This window comes from Rhipicephalus microplus, chromosome 1 (genome assembly GCF_043290135.1).
Source record: "Rhipicephalus microplus isolate Deutch F79 chromosome 1, USDA_Rmic, whole genome shotgun sequence".
NCBI classification, from domain to species: Eukaryota; Metazoa; Arthropoda; class Arachnida; order Ixodida; family Ixodidae; genus Rhipicephalus; species Rhipicephalus microplus.
The window spans coordinates 260,245,757-260,263,332 of NC_134700.1; the positions used below are offsets into that span (position 1 = coordinate 260,245,757).

The 17,576-nt window shown below is 44.2% G+C and overlaps 1 protein-coding gene across 4 annotated transcripts in view; it reads right to left on the reverse strand.

Moving 5' to 3' along the window:
* The window catches only part of LOC142814731 (lachesin-like), a 190,208-nt gene extending 173,135 nt beyond the window's left edge, over window positions 1–17,073 (reverse strand). For 3 of the 4 annotated variants that reach the window (XM_075893963.1, XM_075893966.1, XM_075893957.1), the window contains exon 1: window positions 16,428–17,070. In XM_075893963.1, coding sequence (XP_075750078.1) covers window positions 16,428–16,488 — 61 coding nt within the window. In that variant the 5' untranslated portion in view covers window positions 16,489–17,070. Of the gene's footprint in view, window positions 1–16,427 lie in introns of all 4 variants that reach the window. The other variant, XM_075893973.1, reaches the window with a different exon arrangement.
* Window positions 17,074–17,576: the final 503 nt, after the last annotated feature.

Below are 17,576 nucleotides of genomic sequence, written 5' to 3' on the forward strand. Positions count from 1 at the left end.
CCATTCGCCCTCCCCCCCCCCTCCCTCCATCAATGTGTAGAAAACCTAACCGAAAACAAAGTTTAGAAAAAGAAAACAAGTCTTATGGTCCTTCTAAATGACGCGTGGCACACTATTTTTGCGTACTATTACATCATATCCATCCTACGCCAGGCAATTTACAACGAGTAAGTTGATTGCGGTAAGTCGTGTTACGTAAAACGGTCTTCGTTCACGTCCTAGAACTTCCCTTCTGACCTGATAGCCACACGCCATTTCGCAACCAGGTTTTTTATCCCTTCTACAGCGAAAGCTGTTATGAGATCACAAAAATGATCGCGCGTGCCGTAGTTGTCCACTGCCGCCGACACCGGTCTCCGTAACCACTATCGCACGAAATAAGAAAAAAAAAAACATGGTTGATCCCTCAGTCATAGATATCGGTAAGACACTAAAGTAAAACGTTTCCGTAATGAACAGTTTTGTGCTTACAAGACGTTGATATAATGGAGCATATACCATGAAAAATGGTAGGTGTAACCTTAAGAGACAAGAAGAGAGCAGAGTGGATTAGGGAACAAACGGGGGTTAAGGATATCATAGCTGAAATCAAGAAGAAGAAATGGACATGGGCAGGGCATGTAGCGCGTAGACAGGATAACCGCTGGTCGTTAAGGGTAACTGACTGGAATCCCAGAGAAGGGAAGCGGGTTAGGGGGAGACAGAAGGTTAGGTGGGCAGATGAGATTAAGAAGTTTGCGGGTATAAATTGGCAGCAGCAAGCACAGGACCGGGTTAACTGGCGGAACATGGGAGAGGCCTTTGTCCTGCAGTGGACGTAGTCAGGCTGATGATGATGATGATGATGATACCATGTCTGTTGATGTTAGACAGCTAAAGCCCCGTTTTTCGTAAATGCAATCATATTGACGCTTAGTAATACATCTATCCGCATTCCGATGACTAACGTCCATGAAAAATGATTAATTATTCGTTAGGCACGCCTTCGTGGCCATGCATGTTTGTGGTAGCTCTAATAGTTAAGGATGATAGTGGAAACAAAGAAGGCGGTGTGAAAGCCAGAACAAAGTGAGTTAATGTCCGCCAAACATTGGCTAAGGTCGCCTACTCGCGGCATGTTTGAGTTATTGAACGCCACTGCCCGATAAGAGGAAAGCGCCACGTGTGTTGTGCCTTTTCTGTTGGCCGGCCACGATTTTTTTTTGCGTGGCGAGCGTCAGCGGGGAAAGCGGGGTTACATCCAGGTGAAGTAGGTGCTTTGCTCTATAGAGTCTGTTGCTCTATGCTTTATTGAACTATTTTTAGAGGCGAAGCTCCTTATGCCGTCAGTCGAGCGTCCGCAATGTATGTATGTAGTAGTAGTTGTATAGTTGTCTTCGTCGTCGTCATCGGAGTAGTAGTAGTAGGTGTAGTAGTAGTAGTAGTAGTAGTAGTAGTAGTAGTAGTAGTAGTAGGTAGCCACCTTAAGGCTGGACCAGAGGAGTGGCCCGCGCGCATTCTTTTGAATTGAGGACGAAACCCGTGCACGTTAATCATAAATAGAAAGATAATTGTTTCTTATGAAATAACCTACAGAGACGTGTATCAGTGACCTATTCTTCAATGAAATTTGCCTTGATTTTGATGCTTACCAAAAAAAAAACAGCAGCATATCCACGGAGTGAATGATGGAGAGTGGGGTGAAGAATTCGTCCGTCAATTCGTTCTTGCTTCCGTCCGTCCATGCGTCCGTCAGTGTGACCGTCCATGCGTCCATCAGCCCGTCCGTGCGTGCGTCTGTTCGTGCGTCCGTCCCTGCGTTCGTCCATGCAGCCGCCCCTGCGTCCGTTCATGCGTCCATCCATGCATCTGTCTATGTGTCCGTTCGTCCATCTATTCAACACTCCAAGTACCACCATCTCGCATCTTTTCATCATATATTCCCCATATAGAAGCACCGCCATCCAGCGGACATTCCAAGGACTAAGCGAGAGGTGGCCCACGCACACTTTCTTACGGCTTGCGCTTCGTATCTACTTCCCATTTTTAACAACCTCGAGTTCATTCATGGTATATACAAGTTTATTGTACTCATGGCACTGCAGCTCAACGCTCGCTAAACTTTTCTAAAGCTAAGGAGGTTACACCCAGCGAGTATAACGTAGCAACCCTTTTTTGTCATATAGTGCTCAATGTACATGCCAATGGCTGCTAATGGTGATCGCAGCCTGCGCGTTAACTAAAAGCCGATTGCTCCTGTCTCTCATTCCCCATTATCAGCCATTGACATGTACATTGAGCACTATTTTTTATTGTTCAACAACGCCCAGAAGAAGTCTCTCACCGGCACCACCTTGGCGGTCAAAATGTTATACTTGTTACATACTATGGGGGACGAACGGGTGCCGCTATAAAGAGTTTCGCCCCTAAAAAAATATAGTAACAGAAGGACGCACTTTGAGCACTATCTGACCAGAAAAGGTTGACACTTTAAACTCGCTGGGCGTCACCTTCATGGTTTTAGCAAGGTTTAGCGATGGTTGGGCCACCGTGCCATGAACTAGCGGTGGTGTAAGGTGGCAACTATACACGAAGCGCAGGCCATAAGAGAGTGCGCGCGTGCTGCTCCTCTAGTCCGGCCGTGTCACGTGCCTCTCATTTAGTCCTTGGTATGTCCGCTGGATGGTGGTACTTTTAGATGGTGAATATATGATGAAAATATGCGAGGTGTTGGTACTTGGAGTGTTCACTAGGTGTACAAGTGGGTGTAAGGACGGACGGATGCACGTACGAATGCAGGGACGGATGGACAGACGCACGGACGGACGAACGGAAGGGCACGCGGAAAGATGAACGCAGGGACAGACGGATGGATGCACGCATGGACGGTCCCACAGACGGACGCGTGAACGGACGGAAGAAGAACGAACGGACGGACTGGCAGACGCTTTGCCCCACTCATGATCATGCACTCCATAGTTAAGCTGTGATTTTTTACACGCATGGGTACTATGAGCCACGCCTACGCTTTAGGTAAGGTCACCACCTAGCGATATTGTACTCCTATTGAAACGTTCCAAATAGGACGTACGCGTAGCAACGACGCGTTGAAGGAACCAATCGTGGATTACACGGTCAAGATGCGACATTGCACTTTCCCAGGAGCACTGTAAGAGAGCAGTGATAGATATAAAACGCGTGCTTTATAAAGTTTATAAAGTAAGTGACCGTGGTGCAGTGGATAGCATGCCAAGCAGCTGTTGTCGCCGACCGAGAGGTAGTGAGTTCGACTACCGTTACGGAACATTTGTCTTCTGATAGTGTTATTTTTGACGTTACTTTTGTGACGGAAGTACGTCACTGAAATCTTGCTGGTCCCCTGCATAAAACGCTTTCGTGTTAGAAACTAAGCAAATAAAAAGAATTAAGGACACAATGGGATTCGAAGCCGGCTCCCCTTCGTACCAGCCTAGCATTACACCACACAGCCCACACCGGTGCTTTAAAAACCCTCCGTTACATATTGGACTTGGGAGGCTTAATTTCGTGAAAGGAATCTCGCCATTTTGAGAAATAAAGTGTTTTAAAACAGCAAAGGAACATCCATGTGTCACACAATGCTAATTGAGTTACGTTTGCGTTGCCGAATGCTCTGACCCATTACAAATCTTTAGGCATAATTCTTCATCGTCGTCAGCCACATGGTCGAAAAATTGCACAATATTCCTTGCAAGTCTGTAGCATGTAGCACGCTTCTCCTTAGAATGACGAAGAATGGCACAGTGAATGCCTGCCTACTACAAGAAAATTGATTATTTATGGCACAGTGGTTACCCTGCGAGTGCGTTAGTAGCAGTTACCCAAAGAGCATTTAAAAGAGGCTCTGAAAGGCCACTCTTTCTGCTTGCGTTGTGACTGTTCTGTGCGTTTTGTACAGGCCTGGTGGTTTTTTTTTTTTTCAACTCGTCTGACTAGTAAACTATTTGAGCAGCTTCCATCTTGCATAAGAAACTCTTGTACTTTCTAGAGTGGTTGCGTTGCAGGAGATTAGCGCTTGCATATGGCGGACAGCCACTGGCTAGCTCCTTCTGACGCGTTAGCTTAATTCTTATACTTTAATGCAATTGGGCTTAACCCGCAGAAACAAAAAAAAAACGAATTATTGTGGCTAAACTCAATTATGCATGGGTCTGCGTAGCGAAAAGTATGGTTAAACTTACAGCTTGGTTGCACGGTTATGCTTATCTAGGTTTGCGGCTCCTTTTTCCTCCGTCTTCTCGGCTTGCTGCCTATACTCTTGCATTCGTTTCGACGATGAAGCCTGGCTTCTTTCAATCTCTCCGACTCACTTTCCATATCTGCGGATGAATCCCATTGAGCTGCCCCTTCTATATAAACGATGCAACGCTGGCTCCTCTTCGGAGATTTCAACGTGGTTGCACTGGCTGCATCGTCGCAGGCCACCCCGCAATGCTTGAAGATTTTGCGATTATTTCAGACTGTTTTTCAAGGGCCCCTTTATTTTAGAGTACAAAAGCGAGAGTGCTTTCTTTTTCGACATTACTACCTTGCCTACAGGCACTATCTTCTCTTCGCCACTTATTCGTTCATAAAGCACGTGTACAATGTCAGCACTAAACAATGCGCCTATCAGGATTTTGCGCTTGTTGGCTGCTCACAGCTACCTCCGTCTGCGCACTCAGAACTGGATCAGATGAAGTGAAATCAGTTGGTTGCGCATCAAAGTCGTGCGAGATAAAGCAGAATGGCTGCGTAACAGAGCAAAAAAGGTGGACGAGAGACAATTAACAACTGATATCTCTCGTATATGAACCAATTGAGAGCTTTGTTCTGCACGGCATCACGGAAACAAATCACCATCGTCCCCAAGGGCGCCAAAAAGACGAGAAACGGCAAGATAGTACAACAAGATGAGGTTTTTTGTTGTTGTTGTTGTTCTCTGTGTTTGCGAATGCTGTTTAGGGGTCCATTAAGAAAGATTACGCGCAGGACACGAGTGATAGAGTTTATTTCAGAGCTTACGCATATATTAGCGATAACGCTGGAAGATTCGATAAGGTTTGTATAATAGCCGACGAATGCCACAGGCGAGCTGATAATCGACGGCCGATGACTGTGCTTGTCGATATCAGTGCATATGGCCAGTGTTTCTAACACTTCTCATGCTTTTCACTCTTTGCGCACAAGTTTGATGAAAAAGAAGTCTTGTATTGATTACTCTTACTGCCCCCTTCTTCATTATCATGTCACAACCACCATGACGTCATAACAGTAAGCTCTTCAGTGAAAGTTTACTTAAAGTTTTCGCTCTGATGTGAAAACTTCGTGAGCTACTAATATACCGAAGCTGGTTATGCTCACAAGTCAGCACATAAAGACCAAAACGTAGACTTTCTCGGAGCTTAATTTTGGAGATAAAAGCCTACACAGAAACGTGCCCTGCTGCACCGACACTGCAATCAATGCAACGCACAGGCTGCGGGCCTTTAGCCATACGCCTTCCTAAAGCGTTACTCAGCCAACACAAAAAGATGTCAACGTTTAAGCTCTTTAAACTCGCGCAATATGCTTTAGCCATTGGCGTAAAGTGATATTTTGCAGTTCTTTATTTTATTGATCTTGTGCTTCTAAAATTTCGCAAATACGGTGAACCCAGCCCGATTCAACTCGCCGTCCTCGTGCATATTTCGAAATTAGAAAATCACAGGCTTTAAAGGGCACGTTAATCCCACGGCAGGGGTGACAAGAGGAACAGCTTAATCTCTGGAATGGCTCTCTGTGGCCGAACCACCTATAATCCGAGTCGGCGCAACACTTTGGAAAGTTGAGCTACAATCGCCTTGCGAGGAAATTTTATGCCTACGACACTGGATCCTCTGTCAAAGCTAGAGTAAACAGATTCTTCATTTACAAGATGGGTCCCCATTAGCGGAGGCCTTGGCCTACACAATGCCTTTGTTGCAATTTGGCGGCCTCTCTTCACTGGGGCTCCCGTTGTCTATACCAGACCTCGTCTTTTGTTCGGCTGCTCGTTGGTTACGCATTCAATAGTCTTGGGTAGCTGAATTTTGAAAATAAAAATGTACAGCGTTGCACGTTCGCAACATCGTATCAGTTGTCTGCTCGTTAATCACCATCATCATCATCATCATCACCAGCCTGACTACGCTCACTGCAGGGTAAAGGCCTCGCCGATTTTCCACCAATCAACCCGGTCCTGTGCTTGCCGTTGCCACGTTATACCCTCAAACTTCTTAATCTCATCTACCCACCTAACTTTCTGTCTTCCCCTCGCTCATTCGCGTTCTCTTGGTATAGTCAGTTACCCTTAAAAACAAACCATTATCCTGCCTATGCGCTACATGCTCGTTATTCTACTCGTTAATGGCTGTCAAAGTTTTCACAGCAGTTAACACGAAATCAAAAATTCTGATTCACACGTACAAGACCAGTGTTAATTGAAAAAATAGCTACTTTGCACATTGTAACATCCCACTATGGGTAACTCAAAACTGCTCACGTGCTAAAAGGTCCCTAAAAGAATCACGACATAACTTTCATAGAGCAACACCGCGACTTTTTTTTTTTTTGGTCGAGCATTTCTCTGCGTGCACTGTTTTCTTCGCGTATTGTTCTACCATCAAGCTAAGGATAACAATCTCGCAAAGTCGAATAGAAGAACACTAAATTTTGAGCTATGAACCCCTGGCTTCTATCGGACATGTATGCCGACGTCAATATGATATTTAATTTATTCTGTCATACATGTCAACATGGTTGGGGAAGCACAACATTTCCACACCAGATTATTCAGAAAAATTTATGACTTCCTTTTTTAATTATGTAAACCTTATTTTCTTGGTTGCCGTTCAAGCAGTCACTTATACCGTGCCATCTTCGACGGGTTTGAATGTTATCATAATGTCGGGGTATTTTTTTCTCTGCGAAAACAAGTGAACTATCAAAACTATTAGAAAAGAGAGAGAATGTAATGAAAAAGTAACGAGTAAAAAGTAACACCTGTCACGCTGGTGCGTGTGAAGCAGTGGCGTATGAAAGAAGGAATTAAAGGCTGAAGAAAAAGAATGCACAGACGCCACATGCAGTTTACGTACACAGAGGCTCGATTCATCAGTGCGACCACATGAAAGGGTAATGAGGGGAAAAAAATACGTGACGTGAACGGAAGCTGGCCCTATTCCACCTTCTTCCGATACAAGAGTCGACGAATTGACAAAAATAATGCTAATGCACAGCAAGCACCCCACGCCGTGCACCGTCATCAGTGGCAGAATGTTCGCATTTAACGTTTCCTTGGAATCAAAAAAATGAAACTTTATTTCGACGATAACTACGCTCGAAAAGACGATGCAGTCGAACAATTTCACGCTAGAACATTCCCGCTCAAGGGGGTACAGCAACAAAAGTAAAAACTACAGTTTAAGGAACGACGACACGCCGCTGCATTGCGCCGCCTCACTTCAAAATTCATACGAATCAGAAGCAGCAGAAGCAACAAACCTCACAATTGCGTGAACCAACATGCATGCCAGCAATTCCGCAGTGCCTACGGCAACGACGGACTGCGTGACAGACAGCGCGCATCATGGGACAGCCGACGCTGTGTTCTGAAGAGGCGAATATTTTTTTACGAGCGCCGTTCAGTGCGCCACTGTCTGTTGCCGCCGTCGACGTCTTGCCGCTTCCACAGTCGCGCGCATCCGAGCGAGAGAGCCTGGTAACACAAAACGCTTTTCCATGCGGCGCCTGACGGCGGGGAAGCTCTATCAAAATATATTAGGGTTCCCTTCTGGCTCCAGGCGGCGTGAAAAGGAATGTTGGGACAGCTATCGTGAAGGATGATATTTTCAGGCGCATACATAACGCCACATGCAAATTAGACGGCAGCCTCGCACATATCTCTCATCCCTACCCTCGACTTCCCATTCCCTTCAATTCATGGTGCTTTCTTCGGTCAGCTCCACCTCCGCCTTCATTTTCCGAATGCGTCTTCCGCCTATGCGATCGTACCGCCCAGCTTCGCATACAGTGTGTGCTCGCTACCGTGTTTGTTTTATACCAGCTTCGCTTTCGTCTCGCGCGTTACCGATTGCTACTATTTCTCCAACTCCTCAACCCCTTCTACGAGCGGTATTTCTCACTGTGGCGCTTCGCTATTCCTTGCTGCAGGTTTTCTCCGCGACGCGCGCAACCGTCCGGGAGAGGTCAAGGCGAGGCAAAGAACACCAAAGAAAACGGAACCGCCGTCATGTCATGTTCACTCTGCCGTACTTCTGCGTTTCATACACAACGTCTGACCTCTCTCCCGTTTTTCCCACTCCTTGCCGCATGCCTCGTTCACTTCCCTTTCTTCCCTCTATATACCACGTTTAAACCCTTTTCCTCATCTCCGCTGGCTCTCTTGTCCCCGCGTCATGTATAGACTCTCTTTCTCTCTCTCCTTTCGCCTCGATTTTTCGCGCGTGACGAGACGTGTAGAAATACAGAACTCGCGCCGACCAACTGTTATTACAGTGCAACAGAAAAGAAAAAAACACGCAGAGGGACAAGTCTATAGCTCTGGGATAAAATTGCCTAAGCGAGAGAACGCAGCAAAGAGAAGGAAAACTAAAGTTGATGCTGTATTCACTAACACAAGAAAAGAGGGCAGATTTTGACATTAACATAAGATTTGCAATTTAAAAGCTTTCTTTTCTTTTTTTCGCCCCCTTTCAACACCCTTATACGGAGCTGAGCATTATAACCAACCGCCTCTAGCGCATATCTTCTCGTCCCGAGTGCGGCGCTGCCAGCGAAGGAAAAGTCAATTTCTTCTTTCTTGCGGAAGTGGGAACCACGCGTCTTACACTCTACCCGCGCAGTCTTTAAGGCTTCTGAGACAAGTCAGAACGGAATAGAAGGGGGGCTAAAAGAAGCATACAAACCGGGGCATAATGGAAGTACCGGGATTGTCGGAGGCCAAGATTTCGTCAAGACCGCGACATTTGAAGAGAATGGGATAGTCTACCACCGGAACGAACAATAAAGATTCGCGTAATTTATTCGGAAATGGATTCGTCGCTTCCGTTTCGCTCATTCCCGTGACGCCACATTCCAATGCGCGCTTGTACTTAGATTCGTACGTGTGCTTGCGTACGTACGTACGTACGTATGTATGTATGTATGTATGTATGTATGTATGTATGTATGTATGTATGTATGTATGTATGTATGTATGTATGTATGTATGTATGTATGTATGTATGTATGTATGTATGTATGTGTGTATGTATGTATGCGTGTATGCATGCATGCGTGTATGTATGTATGCATGTATGTATGTATGTATGTATGTATGTATGTATGTATGTATGTATGTATGTATGTATGTATGTATGTATGTATGTATGTATGTATGTATGTATGTATGCATGCATGTATGTATGTATGTATGTATGTATGTATGTATGTATGATACATCATACATCATTTTTAACGGAAAAACAGGAAGAGAAAAAAATTGAAATTTGTGAAAAATTAAGAGAGCCTACGTGTGTTCCTGGCAACCTGCCTGTGCGTTACTGTATGTATGAAAAGAGAATAATGTAAGTGCACGGTGATGAAAATTCAAGCAGACATGTTGAATTTGTTATTATAATTCTTAATACAGGATTTCGCAAACGTACTGACTAACAGCAGACTCTATTTATGGGGCGTCAAACTTCAGCCCGAAGTGGTTGTACGCCTGGTGCGTAAGTTGCAATGCTTTGAAATAGCGCACGATGTGTCTCTAGAAGAAGAAAGATAATAAAATGTTATACTGTCGAAGTGGCGAGGTTGAGAAAATTCTAATGGTGCCGTAAACAGCATTAAAAGAAATAAAAAAACTTTTTTTAATTGTTACATCATTTCTGCAAAGTGTCCAAGTAATTTAACCGGCAATAAATGTATTGCCTTGTGATAAGATACCTCAATATTCTTACCGAAAGGACGTGCCTGCTTCCCAAATGAATCTTTAGCGCTTAAGACAGACTTATTTTCTTCTAGACTTGATTTGATAAAATTTGATCTATGTTATTTTCTTGAATATTTTATTTTTTTTCGGCCAGCCATAATATACCAGCGGCGCCCATACTTCGCAACTTGAAAAGGTCAGAAGCTATCTCGCCAGCCACTACAATAGGAAAATATGATCTTGACGTAATGTGGGGTCAAGAGAATGTCAATATGTTTCAGCACGAAGCTAAATGACGTCACAGCGTCCGGCGCCTACAAAACGTTATTACACTCAAGGAAATAGTACACTGCACGCTTCTCAAACACAAATTCGTTCAAGCATTTTAAATTCCAGTATGTGTGCTTGAACACCTAATTTGAGCCATGCGTCACGCAACACTCATTAGATCATGCCGTTTACTTTTAATCTCTAGTGCGCCCATCAACAAATGGACGTCAAAGTCATCTGTAAACATTACATGAAACACAACAGCAATAAATGTTTGAAGAAAATTGTACTTCTATATGTATACATTGCTGCATCAGGTTCCCGACACTCCTTCATCTCTCTCTAACTGTGTCTGCTGTAATTTCCAGTGAACTATTACCGTGAAATTCTGACCAGTCTAAGACTCTGTCTCTAAATGAACTCACTTGACCAGCTGTTGTCATCGTTAAAGTAGAAAGACTAAGGCACACAGTAAAAGTGTGCTTCAATATCGCTCGTCTCGCAAGACAGTGTTTTGTTGCTGGAGTCACGACGAACCAGGAATGGGAGTGGAGCATCGCCGATTTCCCGTCGATAACTTGAAGCCGTAATAATAACTCAAAGGAAGCGGGTCAGGCCTGAGCAGCTAGCTCTCTGCGGCGACAGCGAGTAGAAAGCCGTTAATTATGCACGACGCCCAAGACTCCCTTGCACCCGAAGTGACAACGGTTTGGGGCTGCCCGCTTGTCAAAGCGCGTCCATCTTCGAGCATTTCTGAGCCTCCTAGGGAGATGTGGGAAGTAGATTACTGGAAGTTTCCGGCTTTCACGAGTTTTTAAGGAGCCCATGAAGTGTCGCGATATACTCACTCTACCATGTGGCATATGGAAGTATACATATGAATTCAAAGAAGTATTGAACTTCTACGCACTCAAGGCGTAACTTTCATATGTAGACAGTACTTTATAAGATTTGTGAGGTCGTAACAGCCCGCTTTATGCAGTAAACGAGAAACTTACTGTTCACGTGCCTTTAAATGGAAGTTAGTTAACAGGATCAACCACTGAAAGCCTTTCTTTACAACTATACTCTACTCTCACCTATTCTACAATCTTTGCTCTTTCTATCACGCACGCGTAAGCTGTGCAACTACGATGCAGAACCGAATAGTCCTAAACCATAGATATAACATCGCAGTTTTATTCGCAGTGTCGAGCCCGACAAAACTTTCTTTCAAATTCCTCAGTGCGCCTTTCTTGGCAGCTTTGTTGAATTCTTTATTTTCATAATATACACGAGCATGAACCATGGAATCAGCGAGGAATTAAAACAAATAAACACGTTGAGTGCCATTTTCTTGCTAAACAGATATGAATAGATACCGTGTATTGTTCTTAGTAGACAGTTTGAAACAGTCGCATTGATTACAGCCAAAACCGAGGTCAACATTGATCGTTACCTGCTGATTGTCGCCTGAAGGATTAATGACTCTTGCGAAGCCATTTTCTCGTCTCCTTTGCTAACCCACATTTTGCGACCCCCCTCTCTCTCTCTCCCTTTTTTTTGTGTGCCGATGCATGGGTATAATTTTTGAGTTCCCAAAAAGGAAATGTTTTACAATGTGAAGCATTTTAATGTCAGTGCTGCAACGCACGTCTTTCGCAAATTTAGAACTGGGTACAAAGGGGCGAATTCGGTCAGTTTTGGCCTCTATATGCTTAAAGGGACATAATGACATTATGCAGTCACATACGCAGAAACACTTTTTGTTGCTCTGATGGTGCACCGTTCTGAAAATATCTAGAGTTAGGCGTAGAAACTTGCTCCACCGATGTGTAGTTAGCGCCTAAACTTGGTGCTCAATTTATGCTCTTTCGAAATTGTTGGTGCCGATTAGGCTATTTCAAGATTGTAACTAAGGCTATGACACGTCATCGAAAACATTCCTCTGCAGATTAAGTGGGGAGCTATCATATCGGAGTGCCCTTTTGCCGTAATGAATAAATATCAGTGTCTCGAAAATAATCATGGATATAACATGCACACGAATGCCCCTTTGAAGATTCAGCGATCAAAAGTTGGTATACGCCGAAGGTCATGAAAAGAATTACCTAACTGTCACACGCATTATTGAAGAACCTTCCTATTTTATTGGTCAATCTGCTTGAAGAGCGCCTTTATGTCTTAGTCTTCTCATTTAACCGTGCACAAAGTTTCAAAGGGATCGTGCCAGGAAAACTCTGAATTGTTTTCTTCAATGTTACCTGCCTTTATAAATACACTTTCGTATTCTATTTTCCCGTTACTTCCACTACTCAATAAAATCACTGAAGATTGACAAAAAACAAAATCGACTCAAATACTTTATTAACATTATATCAGGAGATGTTGGTCACCAAATAAGCGCTGGCAACTCATCAATATCTTTTTTCTAGCTTGTTTTGCAACGTAATATGAGCGTATAGCTTCATTATTTCAAAAACAAAAAATACAGCGTTAAAGTGAAGGAGAAAGAGAAGTCACAATGAACTCGCACCTCGAGTACGAAAGCATCTTTAGTTTCATCAGATGTTTGTTCGTACGACTTCTGCATAATTTTGCTACTTTTCACCGATGTATTAACTTTGCCTCTTCTAGGAACTTCTATAAAAACATTCCACATTTTATCTTTCGTCCCAATTTCATACCCACGCAAGATGTTTCTGCAATTATAGCACACGCAAGACGTTTTTACTTAATATATACAAATATTCTAGCTGGTTATCCATAGTATTTGCGAAGCTGTGCCTAACCTAAGTGTTCTTTAGGGACACAGAATATAGAAATATTGTAGTGTCTTGTACTATGGCGTTACTTATAACCATATCATGCTTCACGGACGTAAAACTGCTGATATTATTATTGATTGATGTGTGGGGTTTAACGTCCCAAAACCACTATATAATTATGAGAGACGCCGTAGTGGAGGGCTCCGGAAATTTAGACCACCTGGGGTTCTTTAACGTGCACCCAAATCTGAGCACACGGGCCTACAACATTTCCGCCTCCATCGAAAATGCAGCCACCACAGCCGGAGTTTGAACCCGCGCCCTGCGGATTAGCAGCCGAGTACCTTAGCCACTAGACCACTGCGGCGGGGCACTGATAATATTATTATATCCAAGATGCAGCGAACGAAAGACACGCTTACAGCCACATAAAGAGATGCACAAACAAGCAACAAAATGCTTGTTCATGCCTTTCTTAACGTGTGCTTTGACAATCCTTTTGTGCGATGCTTCATCAAAATATTTGCTTTAAATTGTTAGTGATATTTTCAATCATTTTTGTTATATATTTTACACTATAACGCAACGCAGTCCCGTTCAGGTCAATTCCGCGTTTGTCTAATGCGTACGTTTTTATTAAGAAAACGGTATGTATAAAGCGAGTGCTTTTTTTTTTATAAATGATAGTATAGGCCTACCAGTCTTCACCTGGAGCCAGCAAGCTACAACGTCACTAGTGAGTAATCAAGAATAAATCATTAAACAGAAATTCTTAAATAGGAAAACTGATTCCTGCCAGAATTATTCAATTTCGTTTGCTCCAGCGGGAGTTACTGTCCTCGCGTTTTTAATGCGAAGCCTTTCTTAGCGAACTTCGGCGAATTTGAGCGTATCTATCTATCTATCTATCTATCTATCTATCTATCTATCTATCTATCTATCTATCTATCTATCTATCTATCTATCTATCTATCTATCTATCTATCTATCTATCTATCTATCTATCTATCTATCTATCTATCTATCTATCTATCTATCTATCTATCGTATCTATCTATCTATCTATCTATCTATCTATCTATCTATCCATCTATCTATCTATCTATCTATCTATCTATCTATCTATCTATCTATCTATCTATCTATCTAACCGCCTACGGCCTTTAGCTCTCCTAGTCGTTTCGATAATGGTATTACTACCAAACTTGATATGGCATAACAAGACGGTATGAAGAACATATATGACTAGTTATAGCACGAAAATCATGATATGTGTGTCATGAATGTCATCATTTACGTTTCATGGTCTTGCAGCTGTTGCGGTGGTTTCGTTCACATGACATCTTTCAAGACTGGTATGGTATGACATGATTGCATGGTGAACACAAGCGACAGACCCTAACATGGAAATCATGAGATGCGTGTCATTTAACAACATGACTACGTTCCATGCTCATGATGCGCTCGCGGCCGTTTCGCTAGCGTCACATATATCAAATTTGGTATTACGGTACGTGAATGGATGATGAAGGTATGTGACTGGTGAAACATGATAATCATAACATGCGTGTCATGTAATAACATGACTACCTGCCGCGCTCATGATGCGCTGGCAGCCGTTTTGCTTGCTTCACCTATACCAAATTTGGTATTACGGGACGTGAATGGATTACGAAGGTATGATACTGGTGCAAACATGAAGAAAATGAGATGCGTGTAATGTAACAACATGACTACACGCTACGCTCATGATGCGATCGCGGCCGTTTCGCTAGCTTCACATGTACCAAACTCGGCATTGCACGCCGCCGATGGAAGTCGAAGGTATGCAACTGGTGCAAACGTGATAGTCATGAGATGCGTGTCATGTGAGAACATGACTACATGCCACAGTCAAGACGCCAATACATTTGGACGCGACGTGGAGCGGGTGCTCGCCGGCGTTGATTTTGTCGCGTCACGCCGGCGTTGCCACGCCAGGCGCCGGTCCTGCCATATACTCGCAGGCGCGCGCCGCACTGCGTTGCTTTGACCCATGTGCGTTTCAGCGCGTCGGGCGTTCCTCAGTCACGAAAAGAGGGAGACGCAGTGTTGTCTGGGCTGCGGCGACGAACCCTGGTCATGCCTGGTGTCAGACTACAAGTGCTCGCGTTTTCCTAACATAGCATCGCTCTGCCCAGCGTGCGCGCGCGTCAACGCTACATTGGAGTATATTTGGCTATTCATGCTGCGCTCGCGGCCGTTTTGTTTGCTTCACATACACCGAATTTGGTGTTACGTGACGTCAATGGATGACAAAATATATGACTGGTGCAAACATGATAATCCTGACACGCGTGTCATGTAGGACCATGACAACATACCACGCTCATAGCGTGCTCGCGGCCGTTTTGCTAGCTCCACACATACGTAATTTGGTATCATGAGACGTGAGTAGATGACGAATGTAAACGAAGCACCTACACATGATAATCATGACACGGAAGTCATGTACGGCATCATTTACCTCCACCTCGTAACGTTGTGCTGATTTTAAAGGGACATATCAATTAAAGGGACATGTCAACATTTCTCATTCGTGCTGATCCCACCTACTGATCCTACTGATCCCACCATTATGATTGCTATACAGTAGAGAAACAGTTATAATTCATGACGAGATCGAACAACTCGCGCTTCCTGACGCTCAAAGGGAAACTAAATGAACTAACGTATTTCTAATCTTGAGCCTCAGGTATACGTCATACGACAATCATTGAATCCACTGTTGCGGTTGATGAACAAAGATAGACGGTGTGCTTTCATTGACCACAAAGTGAAACGTGTCTCTTCAGGGCAGAAACATATTGCATGATAAAACCAAATGCTTCAGAAATGCGGAATATGTGAATGTAATATCAAAAAGAAAGGTCTAATGACAGTTAAAGTGGGCATCAATAATATAGCGTAAACTAAGCTCGTGTTTAGTCAAGTGTTTGGCCACAATAAGTTCTGGGCCTGTGCAATGAAGCCTGAACCACATAAGAGGCTGAATTTACAAAATTTCTTTCTCACATGTATCCTCCTATTAATCAGCCGGCTTCACTAATTAAAAATCACGCATCGCGAATAAATAAAATATTCTTCTATAAAAAATTTTATTTTAAGATATATTCTGTGAATACGGACTTAGTTGAATCTACGTCACGACACCGTGACGCCTAATTATCGGTACACTGCAGACAAAATTATGACTGAGCATGCAAACGTCCAAACTTGATGCCTCATTCGCTAGGTCTCTGTCATTTCTTATAGAATCTGGCTGTTTTTCTACCACAATGCCACTGTGTAATCCCAAGATATAACAAGTGTCTGAACCAGTGAGACAAACCTCTCACTATCCCGCAATGTTTCTTTATGTTTCAACGTACTTATCAAGTACCTAATAGTAGTGAGAGAAAATGGATCAAACGTACCGGAAGGAACCAGCAGCACAAGCAGGACCGCGACCGTCGCTTGAAGTCTCATTCCTGGCATGTCGGAGCGAGTCCTTCCGTCTTTCTCGTCTCTCGACGCCACACCGTAGGAACGTCAGTATGGAGTGCACAGTCACCTTTCAAGTCTCACACCGGCTTAACAGAGACAACGTCCGTCACCAAAGCAGTCCAGTTAGACTGAAAAAAAAAGAAGGTAGACGATAAGACGGTGCAGTAGATTTTCTCTCCCTTCTCGTCTGAGAACAGTATCGTTGCGGTTCACTTCAGTTGGCAGGAAACGAGAGAAAAATAGGTGGAAACGAAAAGTTGATATCGAAGCACTGCTTGTCCACGGGAAAGAGCTAACGGTAAGAGACGAAAAGTACAGACAAATGCCACCCGGCTTCTTTTCGCCGCTCTCGGACAAGTCGCGATAGACACGTCCTCCGCCGGGGAGGCCTGTCTCTTCTTGCACAGGCGGCAGCGTCGCACGCACTCACAGCACACGCGGAGACACCGAACGTGAGGTGGGGGGTGGAACACCCGCCGCTGCTCTCACATGTTGACGGCTCTGTCTGGCGGGCGCACGCGGGTGCGACGTCTCCGCGCTCCGCTTGGGGGCAGCCGGTGCACTCCGCTACTGGAACCGGGACCGTCGGGTCCCTTTTTATCCCGAATCGGGAGAGGGGGGCGGTGCCCCAAACGGAATACTTGGCGGCGCGCGCGGGGTTTGCGTTCGCAGCGCCGCCGCTACGCCAAACCACGCGCGCCTTTCATCCATCCACCGCAACCTTGCCCTTTTTTCGCCCCTCTTCCCAGCTCGTTTTCCCGTGCTTCCTTACTTCCTGTACTTTCATCCCGCCCTTTTGTCTCCGCACTGAGGCACTTCAGCGTGAGAGACACTGCCCCTCGCGCTTGAATGTGCGAACGGCTCTTTTAGTTATGTAGGCAATGCCCTCCGGACAACAGCTTTGTATAGAATGTGTCTGTTGCAGTGGTTCATTTAATAAATCATTTTTTTTATTCTTCCTGCCGGTAATACCATGGATTTAAATAAGAGATTACTCACTCTTATTCGAGAATATAGTGGTGAACTCAGGTACAATAGCCAGTTACAATCTACAATCAACAGTAAGTACGAGCTCTACC